General features: G+C 43.0%; 3 protein-coding genes across 5 annotated transcripts in view; 1 reads left to right on the top strand and 2 right to left on the bottom strand.

Annotated features, from left to right (window-relative positions):
- Positions 1-727: 727 nt before the first annotated feature.
- Positions 728-4,177, bottom strand: LOC135564492 (uncharacterized). Its single transcript, XM_065009548.1, has 3 exons — positions 1,775-4,177; positions 1,518-1,605; positions 728-1,388 (listed from the first exon to the last, which is right to left on the bottom strand). The coding sequence occupies exons 1-3, from the start codon at positions 3,770-3,772 to the stop codon at positions 1,243-1,245; spliced, it is 2,232 nt and encodes a 743-aa protein (XP_064865620.1). The 5' UTR covers positions 3,773-4,177; the 3' UTR covers positions 728-1,242.
- Positions 4,178-5,331: 1,154 nt separating this feature from the next.
- On the bottom strand, positions 5,332-7,919 carry LOC135564622 (uncharacterized). Its single transcript, XM_065009989.1, has 4 exons — positions 7,819-7,919; positions 7,549-7,585; positions 7,011-7,429; positions 5,332-5,587 (listed from the first exon to the last, which is right to left on the bottom strand). The coding sequence occupies exons 3-4, from the start codon at positions 7,364-7,366 to the stop codon at positions 5,332-5,334; spliced, it is 612 nt and encodes a 203-aa protein (XP_064866061.1). The 5' UTR covers positions 7,367-7,429; positions 7,549-7,585; positions 7,819-7,919.
- A 4,822-nt stretch (positions 7,920-12,741) lies between these two features.
- ppp1r2 (protein phosphatase 1, regulatory (inhibitor) subunit 2) overlaps positions 12,742-23,243 on the top strand; it is a 34,060-nt gene continuing 23,558 nt past the window's right edge. The window contains exon 1 of one of the 3 annotated variants that reach the window (XM_065009547.1): positions 12,742-13,296. Coding sequence is in view for 2 of the 3 variants with exons in the window: in XM_065009546.1 (XP_064865618.1) it covers positions 16,639-16,775 (137 nt within the window). In the remaining variant the exon portion in view is untranslated. Of the gene's footprint in view, positions 13,297-16,188; positions 16,776-23,243 lie in introns of those variants that run through there. The other 2 variants (XM_065009546.1, XM_029633572.2) reach the window with 2 other exon arrangements.

Below are 23,243 nucleotides of genomic sequence, written 5' to 3'. Positions count from 1 at the left end.
GGTCCTTAGCTTAGTGATGAGCTTTGTGGGCACTGTGGTGTTGAATGCTGAGCTGTAGTCAATGAACAGCATTCTCACATAGGTGTTCCTTTTAACCAGGTGGAAAAGGGCAGTATAGATTACGATTGATATGGCATCATCTGTGAAGCTGTTGGGGCGGTATGCAAATTGAAGTGGATATATAGGGTTTCTGGGATGATGGTGTTGATGTGAGCCTTGACCAGCCTTTCAAAGGCTATGGGGTAATAGTCATTTAGGCAGGTTACCTTCACTTTCTTGGGCACAGGGACTATGGTGGCCTGTTTGAAACATGTAGGTATTACAGAGGTTGAAAATGTCAGTGAAGACACTTGCCAGTTGGTCCGCGCATGCTCGGAGCACACGTCCTGGTAATCCATCTGACCCCTTGTGAATGTTGACCTTTTTAAAGGTTTTGCTCTCATTGGCTACGGAGAGTGTTATCACAGTCGTACCGAACAGCTGATGCTCTCATGCATGCCTCAGTGTTGCTTGCCTTGAAGCGAGCATAAAAGGCACCTAGCCCGTCTGGCAGACTTGTGTCACTGGGCAGCTTGCGGCTGGGTTTCCCTTTGTTGTCCGTAATAGTTTGCAAGCCTTGCCACATCCAACGAGCATCAGAACCGGTGTAGTAGGATTCAATCTTAGTCCTGTATTTACGCTTTGTGTTACGCTCGTCGTCGGAATGAGGAGACCAAGGTGCAGCGTGTTAAGTGTACAGCTTACTTTATTAGATGAACACCAAAAAAATATATATATATAAACAAACATAATGTTCATAAGTATGATCCCCAATCAGAGACAACGATAGATAGCTGCCTCTGATTGGGAACCATACCAGTCCAAACAAAGAAATAGATCACCTAGATTGCCCACCCTAGTCACACCCTGACCTAACCAACCACTTTGCCTATTTGATGGTTAGTCTGAGGGCATAGCAGGATTTCATATAAGTGTCTGGATTAGTGTCCCGCTCCTTGAAAGAAGCAGCTCTAGCCTTTAGCGCGGTGTGGATGTTGCCTGTAATCCATGGCTTCTGTCGGGGATATGTACATACGGTCACTGTGGGCACGACGTTGTCAATCCACTTATTGATGTAGCCTGTGACTGAGGTGGTATACTCCTCAATGCATGTGGATGAATCGCAGAACATATTACAGTCTGTGCTAGCAAAACAGTCAACATATGACAACAAATGAATGCAATCTCATTTAATGAGGAAAATTATCTTGGGTTGGAGAAGCTTCTAGTGATGGCTCTATACATTCTGGTGAAAAGGGAGGGTTTGCGACTCTTCTCTTCAGGTGGGAAGGAATATGCGATGTCATTTCCCTCTGGAGCAAAGGAGCCATGAGAATTTGTCCTCGACTCTGCAAAGAAAGACCATCCAGTATGTCATGGGTAACAATTCAGAGCAGAGTGCAATGTCTTTCCAAATGAATTAGTTGAACGCTAAAGTAATAATATCTTAGTCTTGAATGAGCAGCAGCAGGGCTTACCTGTAAAGTACACAGTAGGGGAAGTGTTCTGAGGCTGGTACTCCATAGACTTTTGAGGACAGTGGTCCTTTCTAACTTTCTTGGAACCCTGTTTGGTGGGAAAAGGCACATTAAAACAAACTGTTATATATCTTAAAGTACAGTATATCAACTGGAAAAAGGCAATACAATGCTAAAATACTGAATTATATAAACAAATAATATCTCATACATTCAAAAGCAGTGTTATTCATGAAAAATCTGTACTTGTACTATACCTTTATGTTAAAGCACATCTTGCTGAACATGGTTTTCTTGCTTTTCTTGGACTTGAAGATGGGGATCTGCTCTCCAGTACTGCTGGTGCTATCCCTTACCAAATCCAACATCCCTTCTACAATGTCACTGGTGGCCATGCTGGTACCGGACTCAAAAGAACATTTGGCATTGGCTTTGGTGATCATTTGATGACTTGAGCCAACTGATAAGGCATCCATCATTTTGTTGACCATGACCTTCGTGAGCTGATTCATTGTGTCACTATCCTCTGGCTTGCTCTGATTGAGCTGGATAGGAAAGACCATGCAAGTAGAGGTGCTTGGTTCATTCTGGACTGAAACATCAATGTTTATATTTTCATACTCATCTAACCACTGTTTTAGGAAGCCCTTCACTGTCTCTTCAGCAAATATCTGGAGAAGTTGAGAGGAGAGCTTCCTGGATATGGCACATTGTTCCTTTCCCCATTTCAGCCTTGAAAGAATGGAGTCTGAAGCACTTCTGGCTGCTGCCAATGTTAAGACCTGTGGAGTGCTGTGGCTGTCCTGAAGGGCTATCACTTTATCCACAAATTCATGACTGAAAATGTGGATGGTCCCAGTGGAAATTATTTTTCTCAATTTCCTAACAGCAGATTGGAGGTCGTCAGGATGAGAAGCACCCTGTCCATCTTCCTGTGTGTTCTCAACACTTTCCACCATTTCGTCCACTACCACCCCAGCAGCTTGCCTGACTTTGTCCACAAAGGATGGGGGAAGTAAGTTCTCTGTGTGAAACAAGTCCTGAATGATCATGTTTCTTACAATGGGAAAGTCACTCTGAGCAGATAATTCAGTGGGGATGGGAGTACCGGGCAAGGTGAAGTCCCATTCTGACTGCTTTGATTTTGAAGTAGGTGTTAGAGAGATGGAGGAGCGTGAAGAAGAGGTATTTCTTGTATTTTGGCTGTCAGCACTCCTACAACGGATCGTGCCAATATCCTCCAGCATGGATCCTGAGAGCTTAGTGGTTTTAGGTAGTAATTTGTGCGGAATGTCCACACAGGCATCGTTTCCACCAGGTGTAACACTGCTCTGGTTGACCTCAAGATGGCAGAGACTTGCTCTTTGTGAAGCAGGACTGATTTGACATGTAAATATTTGGATTGAACCAAGTGTTGTGTCTGACATTTGAAGATCTTTTCTGAGAAACTCTGTAATCTTACTTTGCAGACTGTAGTAGATGTTACGAGCAACAGACCAGATTCTTTTCTCAGAAACCTGTCCAGTGGTGAGCAGGGAGGTTCCAGATACCATGTCAGATGATTGGGTGGTCTGGGTGAGCTCCTGCAGATCTTTCACTATGGTTTGTATAATATCAGTAGATGTGGTGGATGTAGATACAGACTGGAGGTACTTATCTGTTGTGCCTTCCTCCACAATGTTAAATGACCTAGAGAGGACCTCACTCACTCCTTTCTCAGCTTTGGTTTGGAACTCATGACTAGAAAGTTTTTGGAGGCTCTTTGTTGAAAGACTGTGGGAAGATGCAATGCCTTTGGAGGCAGCCATGCTGCAATCTAGACATACTGGAGAGGTTCGCTCAGTAGAACCTTGGAGACGTTCAAACATGTCTTCACATGGTGTTGGGGACCTTGACAAGGAGATGTCCTTCAGCTGAGACAGAACACCACCTACCAATATGTTGACCTCAAGGGACATATCAGATATTTTCTTTCCTACTGTGGAGAAGCAAGGTGCATTTGATGTCTGATCCTCGCATGAGGTCAAGATTGTTGAAATTACCTGTTTGGTACTATTGTTCATTAGACCCTCGTCTGTTTCAGTCCAGAGAAGTTTTGAACTCTCGCTGACACCCATGTGTAGAGTCACTTCCTGGTTCAAACTGGGCAAGTGAGGCACACTCTTACTAGCTTGCGTCAAGTTCTGGCTTGCCAAACCAAGGTACTCCTTAGTCACAAGATGTCCAGAGTCCTCTGTGGGTGTATGGCTAGACATTCTTCTCTGCACGTCTGACCTCCGCCGGTGAATGGTGAAGCCCTTTAATGTCTTCTTAATATTTTTATATAAACTAGTGGTAGCAGACCAGATCCTGCTCTTTCGCTTTTGTGCATTTTCCTGGAGGTCAGGTTCTCTCTCCTCTACTTCTGCAGGTTGCGCCAAGCTCTGCAGGTCTTCCACAAATGTGTCAATGATGCCAAAGGCAGGAGAATCCGCACAAATATCCTTTGACAAGGTTCTCTGGTTTTGAACGGAACAAGACTTGGATGCTACAGAATAAGCAGGCTGTGCACTAGTTAAGCTACTGTTGGACCTTTTAACTAGGAACTCACTCACTGCTTGAGTGGTGTCTCTCTTGAATTCCTCACTTGAGAGTTTTCTAATACAATCTAACAGGGCATCAAGATCGTCAAAGAAGCCAACATGTGGCCTTAAAAACGTGATCTTGTCCTTCAATCTTTCAGGGGAACTCTGTTACTATTGGTGAAAAGGCACCATGTGAATGATCAAGGTCATGACTTGCCCTGAGCCAGAACTCCCTCTCAAATTGGTCAACTCTTCAAGTTTAGCAGCCTGATCCTTTTTCTCCAACAGTGTACAGGGGGTCACCTTGGACATCTCAGTCTTGTACAAGACCAGAAGGTTTGGCTGAGATGACTTCTTTGGTGCAAGTTGTCAGAAGGAGCTTGCTTTCTTCTGACTCACTTTGCCCAAAGAAGTTTTGAGCATCTCACTTAGGCCTCTTTGTAAAGTAACTGCACCAGTGGACTCTGGCAACTGAGGCTTACTCTTACTGGGCCTATATTTCATGTTTAAGCAAGGAAGTGGAACTGTCTCCTTAAACTCAGCATTTGTGATGTTATCATCAGATGTGACAATGCTCTTTAAGGCACATCTCTGAAGCTTGCCGAAATAATCTTTCAAGTTGGGATGCTGTGGTAAATGTGAACAGCAGCAGACCAGGCACTCTTCTGTTGGGGACTCTCTTCAGATTCAGCCAAGGACTTCATATCTGACACCTAAAGTCTTAACAACTACTGACGCTGCTGAGCCCACTGGGTGAATTGACTCTGTCTTTACAATGCCAGACAATGTTTGACCTGATACAGCACCTGTTAACATCAGACTGAAACAAATGAACTAGGAAAGCTCAAACTACTGACTTTTTGTCAAGAACTCCACTCACTGCTTGTATTGGGATGTTTGAAACTTTGCTCTGGAGAAATGCACCTTAGATGTGGTGGAGGAGGAACCAGATTCACTAATAAAAAATTGTTTATTCAACTCTATAGTATTTTTTCCTTATCAGGGCATCAAGATCCTCAATGAAGCCAACATGCGATGCCAAAAATGTGATCTTGTCCTTCAGATCTTCCAGCAAATTCTGTTTTCTCGTCAACAAAAGCCACCATTGTGTCAGAGATGGTGGTCATGACTTGCCCTGTTAGACTCTTGCTCTCTTGGTCAACTTTTTCAAGTTTAGCAGCCAGCTCTCTTGCTCTCAGTCACCTTGGTCTGTGAGTCTCCCTTGTACCGGTGTCACTAGAGAGGTTTGGCTACGGAGGCACTCTTAAGACCACTGATAAGGCCGACTTGACATCTTTAGCCAACTCTGCCATTACAGCAGGGGTTAGCATCATAGAGCCTGCACTTCCAGATGGAGAATTGGACATGCATGCAAGTTTGGAGAGAGAACCTTGCAGGCTGTCCTGCACACAGGTGACGAGGGTGTCCTCTGAGACACCTAAGAGGACTTGTAGCGTCTCAGAGTTGGTTGTTTTCTTCTGCACATCAGACAGAGAGGTTAGAGTCCTTGGGAAAAAAAACAACAGAAATCATCAAAGTCAAACAAATAATATGTAAGGCTGTGATGCACATTCAGTGTGTCAAATACATCTGCACCATTGAAAACACTGAGGAAAGCGCTGCTGTTTCTCTGAGAAAAAACCTTAGTGTGATGTCAGCCTAACTGCTTAATTTCTAAAGCCCAATAAAATGTATTTTGTATAAGTCATTTGTATTGAAACTGGCCTGTAGATATCTATCTATCCTGGCAATATCTATCCTCTACAAAAATAAATTGCTATAAACTTCAAATACTGAAGAAGCCACTTCAAGGACAATCATAAATACAAGGCAGTTTGAAGAAATGTTAAAAGAAATTTCTAAATGTTTCAACTTCATATTCATCATCTCCAGCACCACCCCAACATCAGCATATGTGAAAAATGGGCATTTCTATGTTTTGTAGTAAAATAGAAAGAGGAAGATAAGTGTTTTCTATGACATCATCAACCAATTAGTAGGCAATGCCTAAATGTCCTCTGGTCTGATAATTGGTTAAAATCACACGATGCACACTGATGATGTCATTAGAATCTAGAGCTGAGCATTTAACCAACATTTTTGTTATTTTTCGGTTTTGCAACTAATTAACCGGTCGGCTCAATTATTTGAACTTCCAAAATAGTTAATTTTTTTCATCTTCTGGAAAATTATGCTGCAGTTTCTGAAGATAAATCTCAGACTTCAGTCAGGAACTATGCAATGTAGTAGGGAGTTGGTTTCCAAATGGACATTATTCCAAGCATACTTTGGCACAAAAATTGGCAAAATGACTTAAGAACAACAAAGTCAAGGTATTGTGTGGCCATCACAAAGCCCATGACCTCAATCCTATAGAACATTTGTGGGCAGAACTGAAAAGCTTGCGAGCAAGGAGGCCTACCTGGAAATACTGACTCAGTCATTGACCAGCTTGGTGTCAGGGGAATGGGCCAAAAGTAGGTCTTATTTACTTAGAAGAACTAAAATAGTGATTTTGTCAAACATTTGATAAGTTAAACAATCTAAAGAGAAATACTGAGTTGATGACTTGACCCACTGGGAATGTGAATAAATAAATAAAAGCTGAAATAAATTATTTTTCTTCTTCTATTATTCTGATTTGATATTCTTAAAATAAAGTGGACATCCTAACTGACCTAAAACAGGGAAATTTTATTCATTGTTTTAAATGTCAGCAATTCAAAACTGAGTTTAAATGTATTTAATGCTAAAAAGTATGAAATCCAAAACCATTATTTTTAAATATTTGAATCGCCAAATCTATCCTCAAAAAAAAATGCACTAAATTCTCAGCACTATAAACATTAAATATTTTTTAAAGACAATCATAAATAAAATATGGTGATGCTGGAGATGAAGAATTGTTAAATTTCCCTTTAGAACATACCTCATGGCTGGCTTTGGGGTTTTGGGCAGGTAGCTTCCACTGCCCAGACTGCCCATCTCCTTAGTCAGGTAAATCTCCTTGAACTTAAGTTGTTGTGATTCCTGCTCTTCTTCCTCTTCCTGATCCATACAGTTGGAGGAAGGGTAGGGAGTCGGGATGCGAAAGCTATTGTAAGACTTTCGACTGCCTGGCCTCTTAGGTACACCAGCCTCAGTAAATCTCACGCGGGACTTGGTGTTAACCTTATCGTCTAACAGACTGGTGAGTGACGCTGTGAGAGATCTCTGTGACAATGGAGAGGAGGCAGCATCTTGGATGCCCAGTAGTTCGTAAAGACCTGGGATGATGATCTGCATCAGCTTGTCCGATAAAAACTGGACAATCCTCAGACACAAGCCGGCAAGCTGTTGTTTTGTCAGCTGTATTCCAGAAACAGAAGAAGTGTTTTAAAATGTTGCATAGTGCGTCTTTCAAAAGCTTATGAACAAGGTTAAACATTCAGTGATCATTGTATTCTAAATAAGCTTTCAGATCTTACCGGGTCAGAAATGCCATTACGAATCCTACTCCATTGCCTGAAAATTATTCAATAATTATTCATATTAATAGTATTAATGTTGTCAGAAATGTCGGTCAGTTAGAGTCATCAGATTAAACAGTATTTTACACATGCTTTGTAGCAATTGTTTTGACAACATTGTGGTGTGATGTAACTTTTCTAGCAATGGAAATGTAGTTGATGAATCTGCTTTCATACAATCCTTTACAGGTTTGATAGTAGTACTGTACCAAAGAAAATAGAACATACTCCTCAGTTAGGTTCTGCAGGAAGTTGATAATCAGTGAAAAAGACTCAAGATTTTTGGCACTGTTGAGGCTCTCTTCTTCTGTGGTTTCCACAGTGCTGCTTTGCTTCTGGTAGAAATAAACATTATGAGTCTCAAATAATGGCACCAACAGAGTCAAACTTAACATATACAACAAATATCATACTGAAAGAACTTATGAACCGTTAGAGAGTGGAGGAGCATTGGCAACGTTGGACAAATTTAAACAACTGAAACACAACAGAGATGGTTGTGGTACGTCAACATTGCCAATGATAGCATCACTATAACATTTTATTGGATTAATGTTGTAATATGAAATGACAAGGTCAACTTACCATCTCATTGACAGCTTCAGAGGTCAGGTGGTCATCCACCACACAGACAGGCAGGTCTAGAGACTGGGACAAGGCTCTATGGTCATAACCAGGAGAGAATGGAAACAACATCAGAGCAGTCCCAATGGCAGAATCTAACCACTGATTGGTGCGGCTGGCTTCCGGGTTGGATGCGCGCTGTGTTAAGAAGCAGTAAGGCTGGTTGTGTATCGGAGGACGCATGACTTAGCAACTACAACAATTGGATACGACGAAATTGGGGAGAAAAAAGGGGTGGGTTAAAAAAAATAAAGACTCACTCATTTGTTAAAAGAAATAAAGACTTGCCTTGTCAAACCTACCTCTCTGAAAGGGCCGCGGCTTTTGGGTAACGATGCTTCGTGGGTGTCCAATGTTGACCTAAATGACTAATGATGATAAATACAATCCACCTGTGTGTAATCAAGTCTCCGTATAAATGCACCTGCACTGTGATAGTCTCAGAGGTCTGTTAAAAGCGCAGAGAGCATCATGAAGAACAAGGAACACACCAGGCAGGTCCGAGATACTGTTGTGAAGAAGTTTAAAGCCGGATTTGGATACAAAAAGATTTCCCAAGCTTTAAACATCCCAAGGAGCACTGTGCAAGCGATAATATTGAAATCATTTACATTACATTTAAGTCATTTAGCAGACGCTCTTATCCAGAGCGACTTACAAATTGGTGCTTTCACCTTATGACATCCAGTGGAACAGCCACTTTACAATAGTGCATCTAAATCTTTTAAGGGGGGGTGAGAAGGATTACTTTATCCTATCCTAGGTATTCCTTAAAGAGGTGGGGTTTCAGGTGTCTCCGGAAGGTGGTGATTGACTCCGCTGTCCTGGCGTCGTGAGGGAGTTTGTTCCACCATTGGGGGCCAGAGCAGCGAACAGTTTTGACTGGGCTGAGCGGAACTGTACTTCCTCAGTGGTAGGGAGGCGAGCAGGCCAGAGGTGGATGAACGCAGTGCCCTTGTTTGGGTGTAGGGCCTGATCAGAGCCTGGAGGTACTGAGGTGCCGTTCCCCCACAGCTCCGTAGGCAAGCACCATGGTCTTGTAGCGGATGCGAGCTTCAACTGGAAGCCAGTGGAGAGAGTTGAGGAGCGGGGTGACGTGAGAGAACTTGGGAAGGTTGAACACCAGACGGGCTGCGGCGTTCTGGATGAGTTATAGGGGTTTAATGGCACAGGCAGGGAGCCCAGCCAACAGCGAGTTGCAGTAATCCAGACGGGAGATGACAAGTGCCTGGATTAGGACCTGCGCCGCTTCCTGTGTGAGGCAGGGTCGTACTCTGCGGATGTTGTAGAGCATGAACCTACAGGAACGGGCCACCGCCTTGATGTTAGTTGAGAACGACAGGGTGTTGTCCAGGATCACGCCAAGGTTCTTAGCGCTCTGGGAGGAGGACACGATGGAGTTGTCAACCGTGATGGCGAGATCATGGAACGGGCAGTCCTTCCCCGGGAGGAAGAGCAGCTCCGTCTTGCCGAGGTTCAGCTTGAGGTGGTGATCCGTCATCCACACTGATATGTCTGCCAGACATGCAGAGATGCGATTCGCCACCTGGTCATCAGAGGGGGAAAGGAGAAGATTAATTGTGTGTCGTCTGCATAGCAATGATAGGAGAGACCATGTGAGGTTATGACAGAGCCAAGTGACTTGGTGTATAGCGAGAATAGGAGAGGGCCTAGAACAGAGCCCTGGGGGACACCAGTGGTGAGAGCGCGTGGTGAGGAGACAGATTCTCGCCACGCCACCTGGTAGGAGCGACCTGTCAGGTAGGACGCAATCCAAGCATGGGCCGCGCCGGAGATGCCCAACTCGGAGAGGGTGGAGAGGAGGATCTGATGGTTCACAGTATCGAAGGCAGCCGAAATGGAAGGAGTATCAGATCACTGCAAATCTACCAAGACCTGGCCGTCCCTCTAAACTTTCAGCTCATAGAAGGAGAAGACTGATCAGAGATGCAGCCAAGAGGCCCATGATCACTCTGGATGAACTGCAGAGATCTACAGCTGAGGTGGGACACTCTGTCCATAGGACAACAATCAGTCGTATATTGCACAAATCTGGCCTTTATGGAAGAGTGGCAAGAAGAAAGCCATTTCTTAAAGATATCCATAAAAAGTGTTGTTTACGGTTTGCCACAAGCCACCTGGGAGACACACCAAACATGTGGAAGAAGGTGCTCTGGTCAGATGAAACCAAAATTGAACTTTTTGGCAACAATGCAAAACGTTATGTTTGGCGTAAAAGCAACACAGCTCATCACCCTGAACACACCATCCCCACTGTCAAACATGGTGGTGGCAGCATCATGGTTTGGGCCTGCTTTTCTTCAGCAGGGACAGGGAAGATGGTTAAAATTGATGGGAAGATGGATGGAGCCAAATACAGGACCATTCTGGAAGAAAACCTGATGGAGTCTGCAAAAGACCTGAGACTGGGACGGAGATTTGTCTTCCAACAAGACAATGATCCAAAACATAAAGCAAAATCTACAATGGAATGGTTCAAAAATAAACATATCCAGGTGTTAGAATGGCCAAGTCAAAGTCCAGACCTGAATCCAATCGAGAATCTGTGGAAAGAACTGAAAACTGCTGTTCACAAATGCTCTCCATCCAACCTCACTGAGCTCGAGCTGTTTTGCAAGGAGGAATGGGAAAAAATGTCAGTCTCTCGATGTGAAAAACTGATAGAGACATACCCCAAGCGTCTTACAGCTGTAATCGCAGCAAAAGGTGGCGCTACAAAGTATTAACTTAAGGGGGCTGAATAATTTTGCACGCCCAATTTTTCAGTTTTTGATTTGTTAAAAAAAGTTTGAAATATCCAATAAATGTCGTTCCACTTCATGATTGTGTCCCACTTGTTGTTGATTCTTCACAAAAATATACAGTTTTATATCTTTATGTTTGAAGCCTGAAATGTGACAAAAGGTCGCAAAGTTCAGGGGGGCCGAATACTTTCGCAAGGCACTGTAAGTGAAGCAGGCATGCAGAACGAGATCGCCCCACCAAGCCAGATAGTAGAGGGGTGCAACAACGCCGGTACACAGAGGCATAGCTCATACAATTATATTTTGTCCGGGTCAATGACTATCCTTGTTGAAAAATAAATACCTGTGTCAAATATATGGCATCGCATGCTAGTGCAAAGATAGCTTACATAGATTTTCTTTTAAACCGGTGACCACTAGATGTCCTCGTATACCCACATTTAGATCAAATGTACTTGATTTTTTCAGCAGGACTGTGAATGACAAGCCCACTGAATCTTGTTTAATAATCTTTTTACTCAGCAGGTAGAGGCCTAGGTACTTCAAATCAGTGCTTAATTCGAGCCTTTCTGTTCTGGGCAGTTTTTTCCGGAACCTATTTGACCTCTTGTGCCATGAAAAAATATTTTTATTTTTGATATGAAACAATTTGAATAAAAGCGATCAAAGTTCATTCGAGTTGCCTCTTCGTCAATTATCCTGCCCCCTCATCTCTCCAGAGTTGAACTTCATAATTTGTTTCCTTATATACTCTGGACCCTGATCTCTCTTTTGAAGAACATATCAAGACCATTTCAAGGACATCTTTTTTCCATCTTCGTAACATTGCAAAAATCTGAAACCTTCTGTCCAAAATTGATGCAGAAAAATTAATCCATGCTTTTGTCACTTCTAGGTTAGACTACTGCCATGCTCTACTTTCCGGCTACCCGGATAAGGCACTAAATAAACTTCAGTTGGTGCTAAATACGGCTGCTAGAATCCTGACTAGAACCAAAAAATTTGATCACTCCAGTGCTAGCCTCTCTACACTGGCTTCCTGTCAAAGCAAGGGCTGATTTTCAAGGTTTTACTGCTAACCTACAAAGCATTATATGGGCTTGCTCCTCCCTATCTCTCTGATTTGGTCCTGCCGTACATACCTACACGTACGCTACGGTCACAAGACGCAAACCTCCTAATTGTCCCTAGAATTTCTAAGCAAACAGCTGGAGGCAGGGCTTTCTCCTATAGAGCTCCATTTTTATGGAACGGTCTGCCTACCCATGTCAGAGACGCAAACTCGGTCTCAACCTTTAAGTCTTTACTGAAGACTCATCTCTTCAGTGGGTCAAATGATTGAGTGTAGTCTGGCCCAGGAGTGGGAAGGTGAACGGAAAGGCTCTGGAGCAACGAACTGCCCTTGCTGTCTCTGCCTGGCTGGTTCCCCTCTTTCCACTGGGATTCTCTGCCTCTAACCGTATTACAGGGGCTGAGTCACTGGCTTACTGGGGCTCTCTCATGCCGTCCCTGGAAGGGGTGCGTCACCTGAGTGGGTTGATTCACTGATGTGGTCATCCTGTCTGGGTTGGCGCCCCCCCTTGGGTTGTGCCATGGCGGAGATCTTTGTGGGCTATACTCAGCCTTGTCTCAGGATGGTAAGTTGGTGGTTGAAGATATCCCTCTGGTGTGGGGACTGTGCTTTGGCAAAGTGGGTGGGGTTATATCCTTCCTGTTTGGCCCTGTCCGGGGATGTCCTCGGATGGGGTCACAGTGTCTCCTGACCCCTCCTGTCTCAGCCTCCAGTATTTATGCTGGAGTAGTTTATGTGTCGGGGGGCTAGGGTCAGTTTGTTATATCTGGAGTACTTCTCCTGTCCTATTTGGTGTCCTGTGTGAATCTAAGTGTGCGTTCTCAAATTCTCTCCTTCTCTCTTTCTTTCTCTCTCTCGGAGGACCTGAGCCCTAGGACCATGCCCCAGGACTACCTGACATGATGACTCCTTGCTGTCCCCAGTCCACCTGGCCGTGCTGCTGCTCCAGTTCCAGTTTCAACTGTTCTGCCTTATTATTATTCGACCATGCTGGTCATTTATGAACATTTGAACATCTTGGCCATGTTCTGTTATAATCTCCACCCGGCACAGCCAGAAGAGGACTGGCCACCCCACATATGCTCTCGATAATTCTCTCTTTCTTTCTCTCTCTCGGAGGACCTGAGCCCTAGGACCATGCCCCAGGACTACCTGACATGATGACTCCTTGCTGTCCCCAGGCCACCTGGCCGTGCTGCTGCTCCAGTTTCAACTGTTCTGCCTTATTATTATTCGACCATGCTGGTAATTTATGAACATTTAAACATCTTGGCCACGTTCTGTTATAATCTCCACCCGGCACAGCCAGAAGAGGACTGGCCACCCCACACAGCCTGGTTCCTCTCTAGGTTTCTTCCTAGGTTTTGGCCTTTCTAGGGAGTTTTTCCTAGCCACCGTGCTTCTACACCTGAATTGCTTGCTGTTTGGGGTTTTAGGCTGGGTTTCTGTACAGCACTTTGAGATATCAGCTGATGTACGAAGGGCTATATAAATACATTTGATTTGATATAATCATAGCTGCGTGAAGGGTTCTGGAGGAATTTTCTAAAGTTATGGAATTACTGCTGTCTGTTTCAGAAATAAATGAAATAATTCAGAATATTTTAAAACGTCATGAGAAGCCCTATAATTTAGCCACAGAGGACCAATAGCTTCTAAGAAGAAATTCTTATGACGGCTTACCAAAAGGCAAACGGCCTCCTGCGGGGACTGAGGCTGGGTTCAAAAATAAATGAATAAAATATAAATATAGGAAAACACACACACTACAAGAGAGACCTAAGACAACAACATAGCAAGGAAGCAACACATGACAACACAGCATTGTAGCAACACAACATAACCTGGTTGCGACACAACATGGTAGCAGCATAAAACATGGTACAAACATTATTGGGCATAGACAACAGCACAAAGGACAAGCACGTAGAGACAACAATACTTCATGCAAGGAATGCACAACTGTCAGTATGCGTGTCCATGATTGGGTCTTTGAATGAAGATATGGAGATTAAACTGTCCAGTTTGAGTGTTTGTTGCAACTCATTCCAGTCGTTAGCTGCAGCGAACTGAAAAGAGGAGCGACCCAGAGATGTGTGTGCTTTTGGGGCCTTAAACAGAATGTGACTGACAGAACGGGTGTTGTATGTGGAGGATGAGGGCTGCAGTAGATATCTCAAATAGGGGGGAGTAAGAACTAAGTGGTTCTTGCGACAGGTATACAGAGATGACGAGTTTACAGAGGAGTATGATGGAGATGGGGGGTGTGAGCAGGTGTGATGTCATTGATGTTTGTATGCTGTTGTATGTTTTGTAACAAGAAGAAGATATATATATCTTACAAAAATATGAAATCATTTTGATATGAGTATACGATGACACCTTGTGGTCGTAAGGTTGATTTGTCCCTAACCATAATTTAGCTCCAGTTTCTGTTCAGCCTGTTGTGATCTGGCAGTGATACTTATGTACATTTGAGGTGTTTGACAACTTAAAATATACTTCAATGGGATACTTTTGTATCCCATACATTTTCCCTGATAGACCACCACAAGTACATTTTGAATGGTCAGGCATGACATGGGAGGCGAGTCGATGCTGACTCGCCTCCCAGTCCCTGAAAAAAATCCCCACAGCATGATGCTGCCACAACCATGCGTCACTATAAGAATGGTGCCAGGTTTCCTCCAAACGTGACGCTTGGCATTCATGCCAAAGAGTTCAAGCTTGTTTTCATCAGACCAGAGAATATTGTTCCTTATGGTCAGAGTCCTTTAGGGACCTCTTGGCAAACTCCAAGCGACCTGTTGTGCCTTTTACTGGGGAGTGGCTTGCATCTGGCCACTCAACCATAAAGGCCTGATTGGTGGAGTGGGGCAGAGATGGTTGTCCTTCTGGAATGTTCTCCCATCTCCACAGAAGAACTCTGGAGCTCTGTCATTAAGAATGGAAGCCACTGTGTTCTTGGGGACATTCAATGCTGTAGACATTTTTCGGTACCCATCCACAGATCTGTACTTCAACAGAATCCTGTCTCAGCGCTCTACGGACAATTCCTTAGACCTGATGGCTTGGTTTTTGCTCTGACACGCACTGTCAACTGTGGGACCTTATATAGATAGGTGTGTGCCTTTCCAAATCATGTCCAATCAATTGAATTTACCACAGGTGGACTCCAATCAAGTTGTAGAAACATCTCAAGGATGATCAATGGAAACAGGATACACCTGAACTCAATATCGAGTCTCATGGCAAAGGGTCTGAATACTTATGTAAATAAGGTATTTCTGTTCTTTTTTAATACTTTTGCAAAAATGTCTAAAAACCTGTTTTCGCTTTGTCGTTATGGGGTATTGTATGTAGATTGATGAGGAAAAATGTTTATTTCATCAATTTTATAAAAAGGCTGTAACGTAACAAAATATGGAAAAAGTATTACCGAAGAATACTTTCCGAATGCTCTGTATGTCTGTGAAAACAAATCACAGAGGTTTGTGGCACCTTAATTGGAGAGGACGGGCTCATGGAAATGGATAGAGCGGAAAAGGTGGAATGGTATCAAACACATGGTTTAAATGTGTTTGATACCATTGCATTTGCGTCATTCCAGACATTATTATGAGCCATTAGGCATTTTCAAGACACCAATGTTTCTTAAAAGGACTAGAAGAGAAGTAGTCAATTTCTCCTTAACCATTTTATATATATATATATATATATATGTGTGTTTACAAAACTGGAGTATGCTTATAACCCAGGGGTGGGCAATTCCAGTCCTCAAGGGCCTGATTGTTGTCACAGTTTTGCCCAGCCCCAGCAAACACACCTGACTCCAATAATCAACTAATTATGATCTTCATTTTAAAATGCAATTTGATTAATCAGCTGTGTTTTCTAGGGATGGAGACAAAGTGTTACACCAATCAGGACCTCGAGGACTGGAGTTGCCTACCCCTGAATTATAACCCAGTGCCACAATAAGTATGGCTACCTTTGCAGGTCACTGGGAAGAATGTGTTGTTATAGCAACTCTATATTCTCGCGATGATAAAAAATAAGAGGGTGTCGGCGACGGTTGTCACTAGTTACCACAGCCATAAAATAAAAATGGTTTATATCGTCAAAAATCATGAAAACTAAAGCTTTTTGGTCCTAATGTAAGGTTAGACATAAAGTTGGCAGTGAGGCTATAGTTAGGGTTAAGGGATTAGGGTTAGATTAAAATCAGATTTTAAGAGGAGGAATTGTAGAAACGGGCGGGGTTTATGACTTTGTGTCTCTGGTAAATCGTGACGACTGTCGGCGACTGCTGCGTTTTTGCCGCTAGTCGCCTCCTGTACTTCAGTGGTCGCCACAGACACAACAGCGTGCGACGTCGGGGGGCATGCCAAATACTTTCAGCGGTGAAGTTAAGCGTGTTAATGAGACAACCGGGAGTTTGGAGTACAGGAACTGTTGTATCCTAATCGGGATTTTGTCTTTTTGAATCATAAAAGCAAAGGGCACAAAATTTAAGGTGCATCCGCGTACCAACTAGTTCTGATAATTGACAACCACTCTCCAGTGAGTGACCTAGCGCTTGTGGAAATGGCAGCTCCCCGGCCAATAAAAGGTATTCTGAAGAACAAGAACAGCGGGTCGGGCATCAAAGTGGGCCCAGCCGAAGAAGTGCCAGTAGAGACTCCAGAACAAGGCGATCCTGGACTTCTGGAAGATGACCAACAGTGAGTAGACAGACAGTCCGCTATCTTAGTTTCTTGTTGACACCGACAGTCTTGGTAGCGTTAGCTTAGCTTGCTCTGCGTTGTGTGCTGCCCTGGCTGAAAACTTTATGGACTTGCTAGCTAACGTAAACTCGTCAACAATGTGCCAGGTAGTACATTACATGAACTAACTAGATAACGTTAGCAAGTCAGTTGTCATGCTTGCTTTCCAATTCACTCACATTCTTCTCACTAGGACTGTTAACTTACCAGTTACTGTTGGCTAGCCAATTTGCTAGCTAGTTTGCCCGAGAAGGTAACATTGGCTAGCTACGTTACCTAGCTAACGTTAGCAACGTCCCACATGTCTACTTGTCGATGTCAGTTGATAAGGTGGCTAGTTCATATTTTATCCGGTTTCACACCTGTAATCACGAGTAAATTTGGCTTTATCATCAGCCAACTCACTGATGTTCGTTGTTTTTAAAGGTGGGCGATGAAATGGGTTGACTGGCTGGCTAGCTAGCCAAATTATAGTCTAGCCACAGACATTTTTACCAGCTCAAACAAACAATTTTGAAGTTTTTTTTTTCCTACAGATATGTTTTTAGTAACAGACGATTTTAGTAATTTAGTTAAGATTTAAGAAACGTTATGTTGGCATCAGGTATGTTAGCCAGCAAGTTACCCATTCCTACTCTCCATCACACACATGACGTACAGCAGTAGCTGAAGGATTCAGACCTGTAAATGATATTCACTTATCATTGTTTGGTGGGCACAGACTGTCCGATACAGTTTAGTTTCTACGACTGTGGATAAATGTGGAAGCTGGATGGTAGCTTACTGTACACTCCACCCTTAGTGCCTAGAGTGCCATCAGAGAGTGTCTGCTGTCAAGGCACTGACTTCCACATCCCAAGCTGTCACGTTATATTTACACCATTGCCCTCTGGGGTTGTCAGAACTGTGGTGAGTTTATGCCTGAAGTCAGGCATGGATCTAATTCACTTTGCACATTAAACTGTCCGTGAGCTAGTCCTTTTGAGCTGTTCAGTTGCTCAAATGATACCTCTAGGAAATACACCTCGGCTAATTGCAACATGAGTGTTGTTTCTCAATTCCAGCTTGTCTTTTTAACAAAGAGCTGGTGGTCCATGTTTAGATGCACAGGTGGATAGAGATGGAGGTTGTTCGAGTTTCAATAATTCATGCATGTGATTTATGTAGTCCATTTATAGTGTTAGGTGGCTATCCTTCATATAACCTACTATGAGACTCAACTTCCCGTCCATGTGAGACTGCCGTCCTTGTATGGCCTACTTATCAGTGAATTCCATTCCCAGCCGTAAGTCAAGCCAGTTCTGTGTTGATACCAAAATATTTTCTCTGTAGGAAATGGGTAAAAAGGTTTCCTGAACGATTCTCTTTCTTCAAATGGAGTGGGATGAGACCAGCACGGCTGGCTGCGCTGTAGCCTACTCCTTCAGTTCAAGCTATGTCTGTAGCAAACAAACAAGAACACACGCAGACAGCTGCATGCACACACCCCTTCAGCACCAGAACTCATAGGGTGTTGTTTATATCCTGTCTCTAACAGTCCTCACAAACCAAAACCACACACATGGCTTATTTTTTCATCACGACAATTTTTAGGCTCTTTCCCAAATGTTTTGCTTAAGCCATCTGTCCATATTAGGGTACTACTTTCAGTCGAAATCAAATTTAAATTTGATGGATGAGCAGTAGGGTCGGGACGACACAATTGTCACAACGTTTTTTCCATGCCAAAAATAAAACCACAAAGCAGGCAACTTTTTGGTCCTTTTAAAAACCTGCTTTATGTAAAATATTGTGTGCCATAGCTTGGAAAATAAATCTAATTCTGGATGACAACTGGTTGAGAGAATATCAAGGCAAAGGGTGGCTACTTTGAAGAATATAAAATATATTTATTTAGCACTTTTTTTTTGCTTACTACATGATTCCATATATGTTTTGATGTCCTCAGTATTATTCTACAATGTTGAAAATAGTAATAAAAAAAAACTTGAATGAGTAGGTGTGTCCAAATGTTTGACTTGTACTGTATTTGGAGGTGACCAGTGAGAGAGAACTGCTGGAGCGAGTTCTACGGGTGGGTGCTGCTATGGTGACCAGTGAGCTGAAATTTTATTTATTTATTTTATTTCACCTTTATTTAACCAGGTAGGCAAGTTGAGAACAAGTTCTCATTTACAATTGCGACCTGGCGAAATAAGGCTGAAATAAGGCGGGGCTTTTCCTAGCAGAGACTTATAGATGACCTGGAGCCAGTGGATTTGGCGATGAATATGAAGCGAGGACCAGCCAACGAGAGCATACAGGTTGCAGTGGTGGGTAGTATATGGGGCTTTGGTGACAAAACGTATGGCACTGTGATAGACTGCATCCAATTTGCTGAGTAGAGTGTTGGAGGCTATTTTGTAAATGACATCGCCGAAGTCAAGGATCGGTAGGATAGTCAGTTGGGCAGCATGAGTGAAGGAGGCTTTGTTGCGAAATAGGAAGCCGATTTTTCGAGATTAAATTTTGGATTGGAGATGGTTAATGTGAGTCTGGAAGGAGAGTTTACAGTCTAACCAGACACCCAGATATTTGCAGTTGTCCACATATTCTAAGTCAGAGCTGTCCAGAGTAGTGATGCTAGTCTGGCAGGTGGGTCCGGGCAGCAATCGGTTGAAAAGTATGCATTTAGTTTTACTTGCATTTAAGAGCAGTTGGAGGCAACGGAAGGAGTGTTGTATGGCATTGAAGCTCATCTGGAGGTTTGTTAGCACAGTGTCCAAAGAAGGGCCAGAAGTATACAGAAAGCTGTCGTCTGCATAGAGGTGGATCAGAGAATCACCAGCAGCAAGAGTGACATAATTGATGTATACAGAGAAAAGAGTCTCCCTGAGAATTGAACCCTGTGGCACCCCAATAGAGACTGCCAGTTTCTCATTCTAGATACAGTTTCTCATTCTTTAAGTCATGTATTGTTTGGGAAAACGTGTTCCTATCTGTTGCTAGGTTTTCCTCCAATTGGTGGCAGATATTCTAAAACCTGCATAAAAACAATATGCACACATTTGTTCCACCTGAGATCGGTTTCCATCAAATTGACTTGTTGCCACTTAAAGGGTGTGCCTAACAAACGGCATTCTTTACTGAGTTGTAAAATGGGAGGGACCACACAACATATCATGGAAGTTTACTGCTTGTTATATCAATATTTGCGGTTTCCACTGCCTTTTCTCGCATGATTCATTTGACCAACTCAAAAAGATCCTACCTTGACTAGCTTATATGGAAAATGTAATGATTTTTAAATTTGCTTTTTTCCATCAGACCTGTCGTAACATAAAAAATAAAATAAAAAACCAACATGTACTTAATTCATGTGAAATGGTTGGATGGAACCCTGGTAAGGGTGGAAAGGGTAAGTGGTACCTAGTCAGTTGTCCAAGTGAATGCATTCAACTGAAATGTGTCTTCTGCATTTAACCCAACCCCTCTGAATCAGAGAGGTGAGGGACGATGACGACTGCCTTAATCCACGTCATTGGAGCCCGGGGAGCAGTTGTTGTTGGGGGTTAAGGGCATCTAGGGCAGATTATTTTTTATTTTTTTACCTTGCCGGCTTGGGGATTCAAACCAGCGACCTTTCTATCACTGGCCCAACGCTCTTAACCGCTAGGCTGTGTTGCCATCTCTTGTTTACCAAAGGGGACAGAAAAGACTGGAGCTTTCAATTCATTATACAGCACCAAGGGGATATCCTGAGCCAGCTTTCCAAATATCCGTATTGCTGTCACAAAGAAGTTGTCCACTCTGCACCTGTCCAGAGTCCAAACAATCACAACTTCCTGCCATAGAGTTCTAGAAAGTGTCATGGGGCGTGACTATTGGTGACCCGTAAACAATAGTCAAGTATCTTCTCAATTTCAATGTAGGCCATTTCATTGCACTCACTAATCAGTCAACATTGACGCATGGACCCCAAGCTCAGTCATTCATTATTCATGATAGTCAATGACTTTTAACTGAGTCACAGGCATGGTTCCATGAAACTCTATCTCTCTTCCATTGTCTTAGATGCCCAATCTGACCATTTCATGAGTGGGTTGAGGGACATTCATTGACTATCATGACTTTTGTGGGGAGAAAATGCCATTGGAGCAACCTGCATAGTAGCCTACTTCCACATCATGTGCCGAATACAACAGATGTAGACTTTACAGTGAAATGCTTACTTACGAGCCCTTAACCAACAAATCAGTTGAAAAATAATAATATAAGAATAACAGAAGTAATAGGATGTTGTTTTTTTTACTTGAAGAGGTGGTTGTCGTCATTCCATTATGTATTTTTATTTTTTAGAAGAAAAAAATCTGACTGGCTGCGTCAGGTCTTGAGTGGATTTGCACGGGTGCTGTGTACTGTAAATCAGACCAGGCTGGCTGGCAGTGTCTGGGATGTGTTGTATAACCAACCCCCTCACACATACAGAAGGATAAAGACAGACGCAGAAATACACACACTGACATACAGACATTTTAGAGCAGTGAAACTGGCTCCTCTCCTCTACTGGCTTGTCAACACTCCTCACATACAGACAAAACTCCCTATTTGCCCTGGCCCAGATGTAGTCACACTGGTTTGGCTAGTGTTTTTAAATGATTTAGAAATTGTCCATAAAGGTATGGTTCAAAGTCTGGTGAATGTAGACTCATCAAAGTAGGGTTGGTGAAATTTAAAAAGTAAATGCAAACTAGTCATTTCCACATATACAGTGAGCTCCAAACCTGTTTGGACAGTGACAGATTTTTGTTTTTGACTCTACTCCCAACACTTGAAATAATACCATGACTATGAGGTTAAAGTGCAGACTGTCAGCGTTAATTTGAGGATATTTTCATCCATATGGGGTAAACCGTTTAGAAATTACACCACTTTTTGTACATAGACCATTTTAGGCGACTAAAAGTATTGGGCCATTCACTTGTGTTCTCAAGCTTAGCATTTCATCTCATATTCATAGCACGCAATGATTACATCAAGCTTGTGACTCTCCAAACTTGTTGGATGCAGTTGCTGATTGTCTTTGGTTGTGTTTCAGATGATTTTGTGCCCAATAGAAATTCATTGTAAGTAATGCATTTTGTCATTTTAGAGTCACTTATATTGTAAATAAGAATAGAATATGTTTCTAAACACTTCTACATTAATGTGGAAGTGTACCATGATTACGTATAATCCTGAATGATGAATGAGAAATACACACGCACAAATTTCATACCCCCAAGACATGCTAACCTCTCACCATAACAGTAACAGGGAAGTGTTTTTTTTTTTTGGTTATGATAATTATGCCTCTGAATTTATCATTCATCATTATTATTATTGTTATTATTCATTCAGGATAATCCATAATTATGGTAGCTTCAACATTCATGTTGAAGTGTTTAGAAACATGCTATTCTTATTTACAATACATTCTTTACCATTTACATTGGGCACAAAATCATCTGAAACAAACTGCAAATGCATTCAACAAGTTTGTAAGAGTCACAAGCTTGACGTAATCGTTGCTTGCTATGAATATAGGACCAAATACTAAACTTGTGACTACTTTAAGACGCATATGAACCCAGCAAAAAAAGAAACGCCCTCTCACTGTGTTTTATTTTCAGCAAATGTAACGTGTAAATATTTGTATGAACATAAGATTCAACAACTGAGACATAAACTGAACAAGTTCCACAGACATGTGACTAACAGAAATGGAATAATATGTCCCTGACCAAAGGGGGGTCAAAATCAAAAGTAACAGTCTGGTGTGGCCACCAGCTTCATTAAGTACTGCAGTGCATCTCCTTCTCATGGACTGCACCAGATTTTCCAGTTCTTGCTGTGAGATGTTACGCCACTCTTCCACCAAGGCACCTGCAAGTTCCCGGAAATGTCTGGGGGTAATGGCCCTAGCCCTCACCCTCCGATCCAACAGGTTCCAGACGTGCTCAATGGGATTGAGATCTGTGTTCTTCGCTGGCCATGGCAGAACACTGACATTCCTGTCTTGCAGGAAATCGCGCACAGAACGAGCAGTATGGCTGGTGGCATTGTCATGCTGGAGGGTCATGTCAGGATGAGCCTGCAGGAAGGGTACCACATGAGGGAGGATATTGCCTGCAATGGCAACAAGCTCAGTCAGATGATGCTGTGACTCACTGTCCCAGACATGATGAACCCTCCCCTCCAAATCGATCCTGCTCCAGAGTACAGGCCTCGGTGTAACGCTCATTCCTTCGACGATGAACGCGAATCCGACCATCACCCCTGGTGAGACAAAACCACGACTCGTCAGTGAAGAGCACTTTTTGCAAATCCTGTCTGGTCCAGCGACGGTGGGTTTGTGCCCATAGGCGACGTTGTTGATGGTGATGTAAGGCGGGTCCTCACCAGACA

This window comes from Oncorhynchus nerka, linkage group LG25, assembly GCF_034236695.1.
Source record: "Oncorhynchus nerka isolate Pitt River linkage group LG25, Oner_Uvic_2.0, whole genome shotgun sequence".
Taxonomy (NCBI): domain Eukaryota; kingdom Metazoa; phylum Chordata; class Actinopteri; order Salmoniformes; family Salmonidae; genus Oncorhynchus; species Oncorhynchus nerka.
This window is presented reverse-complemented; position numbering and strand designations above follow the sequence as displayed.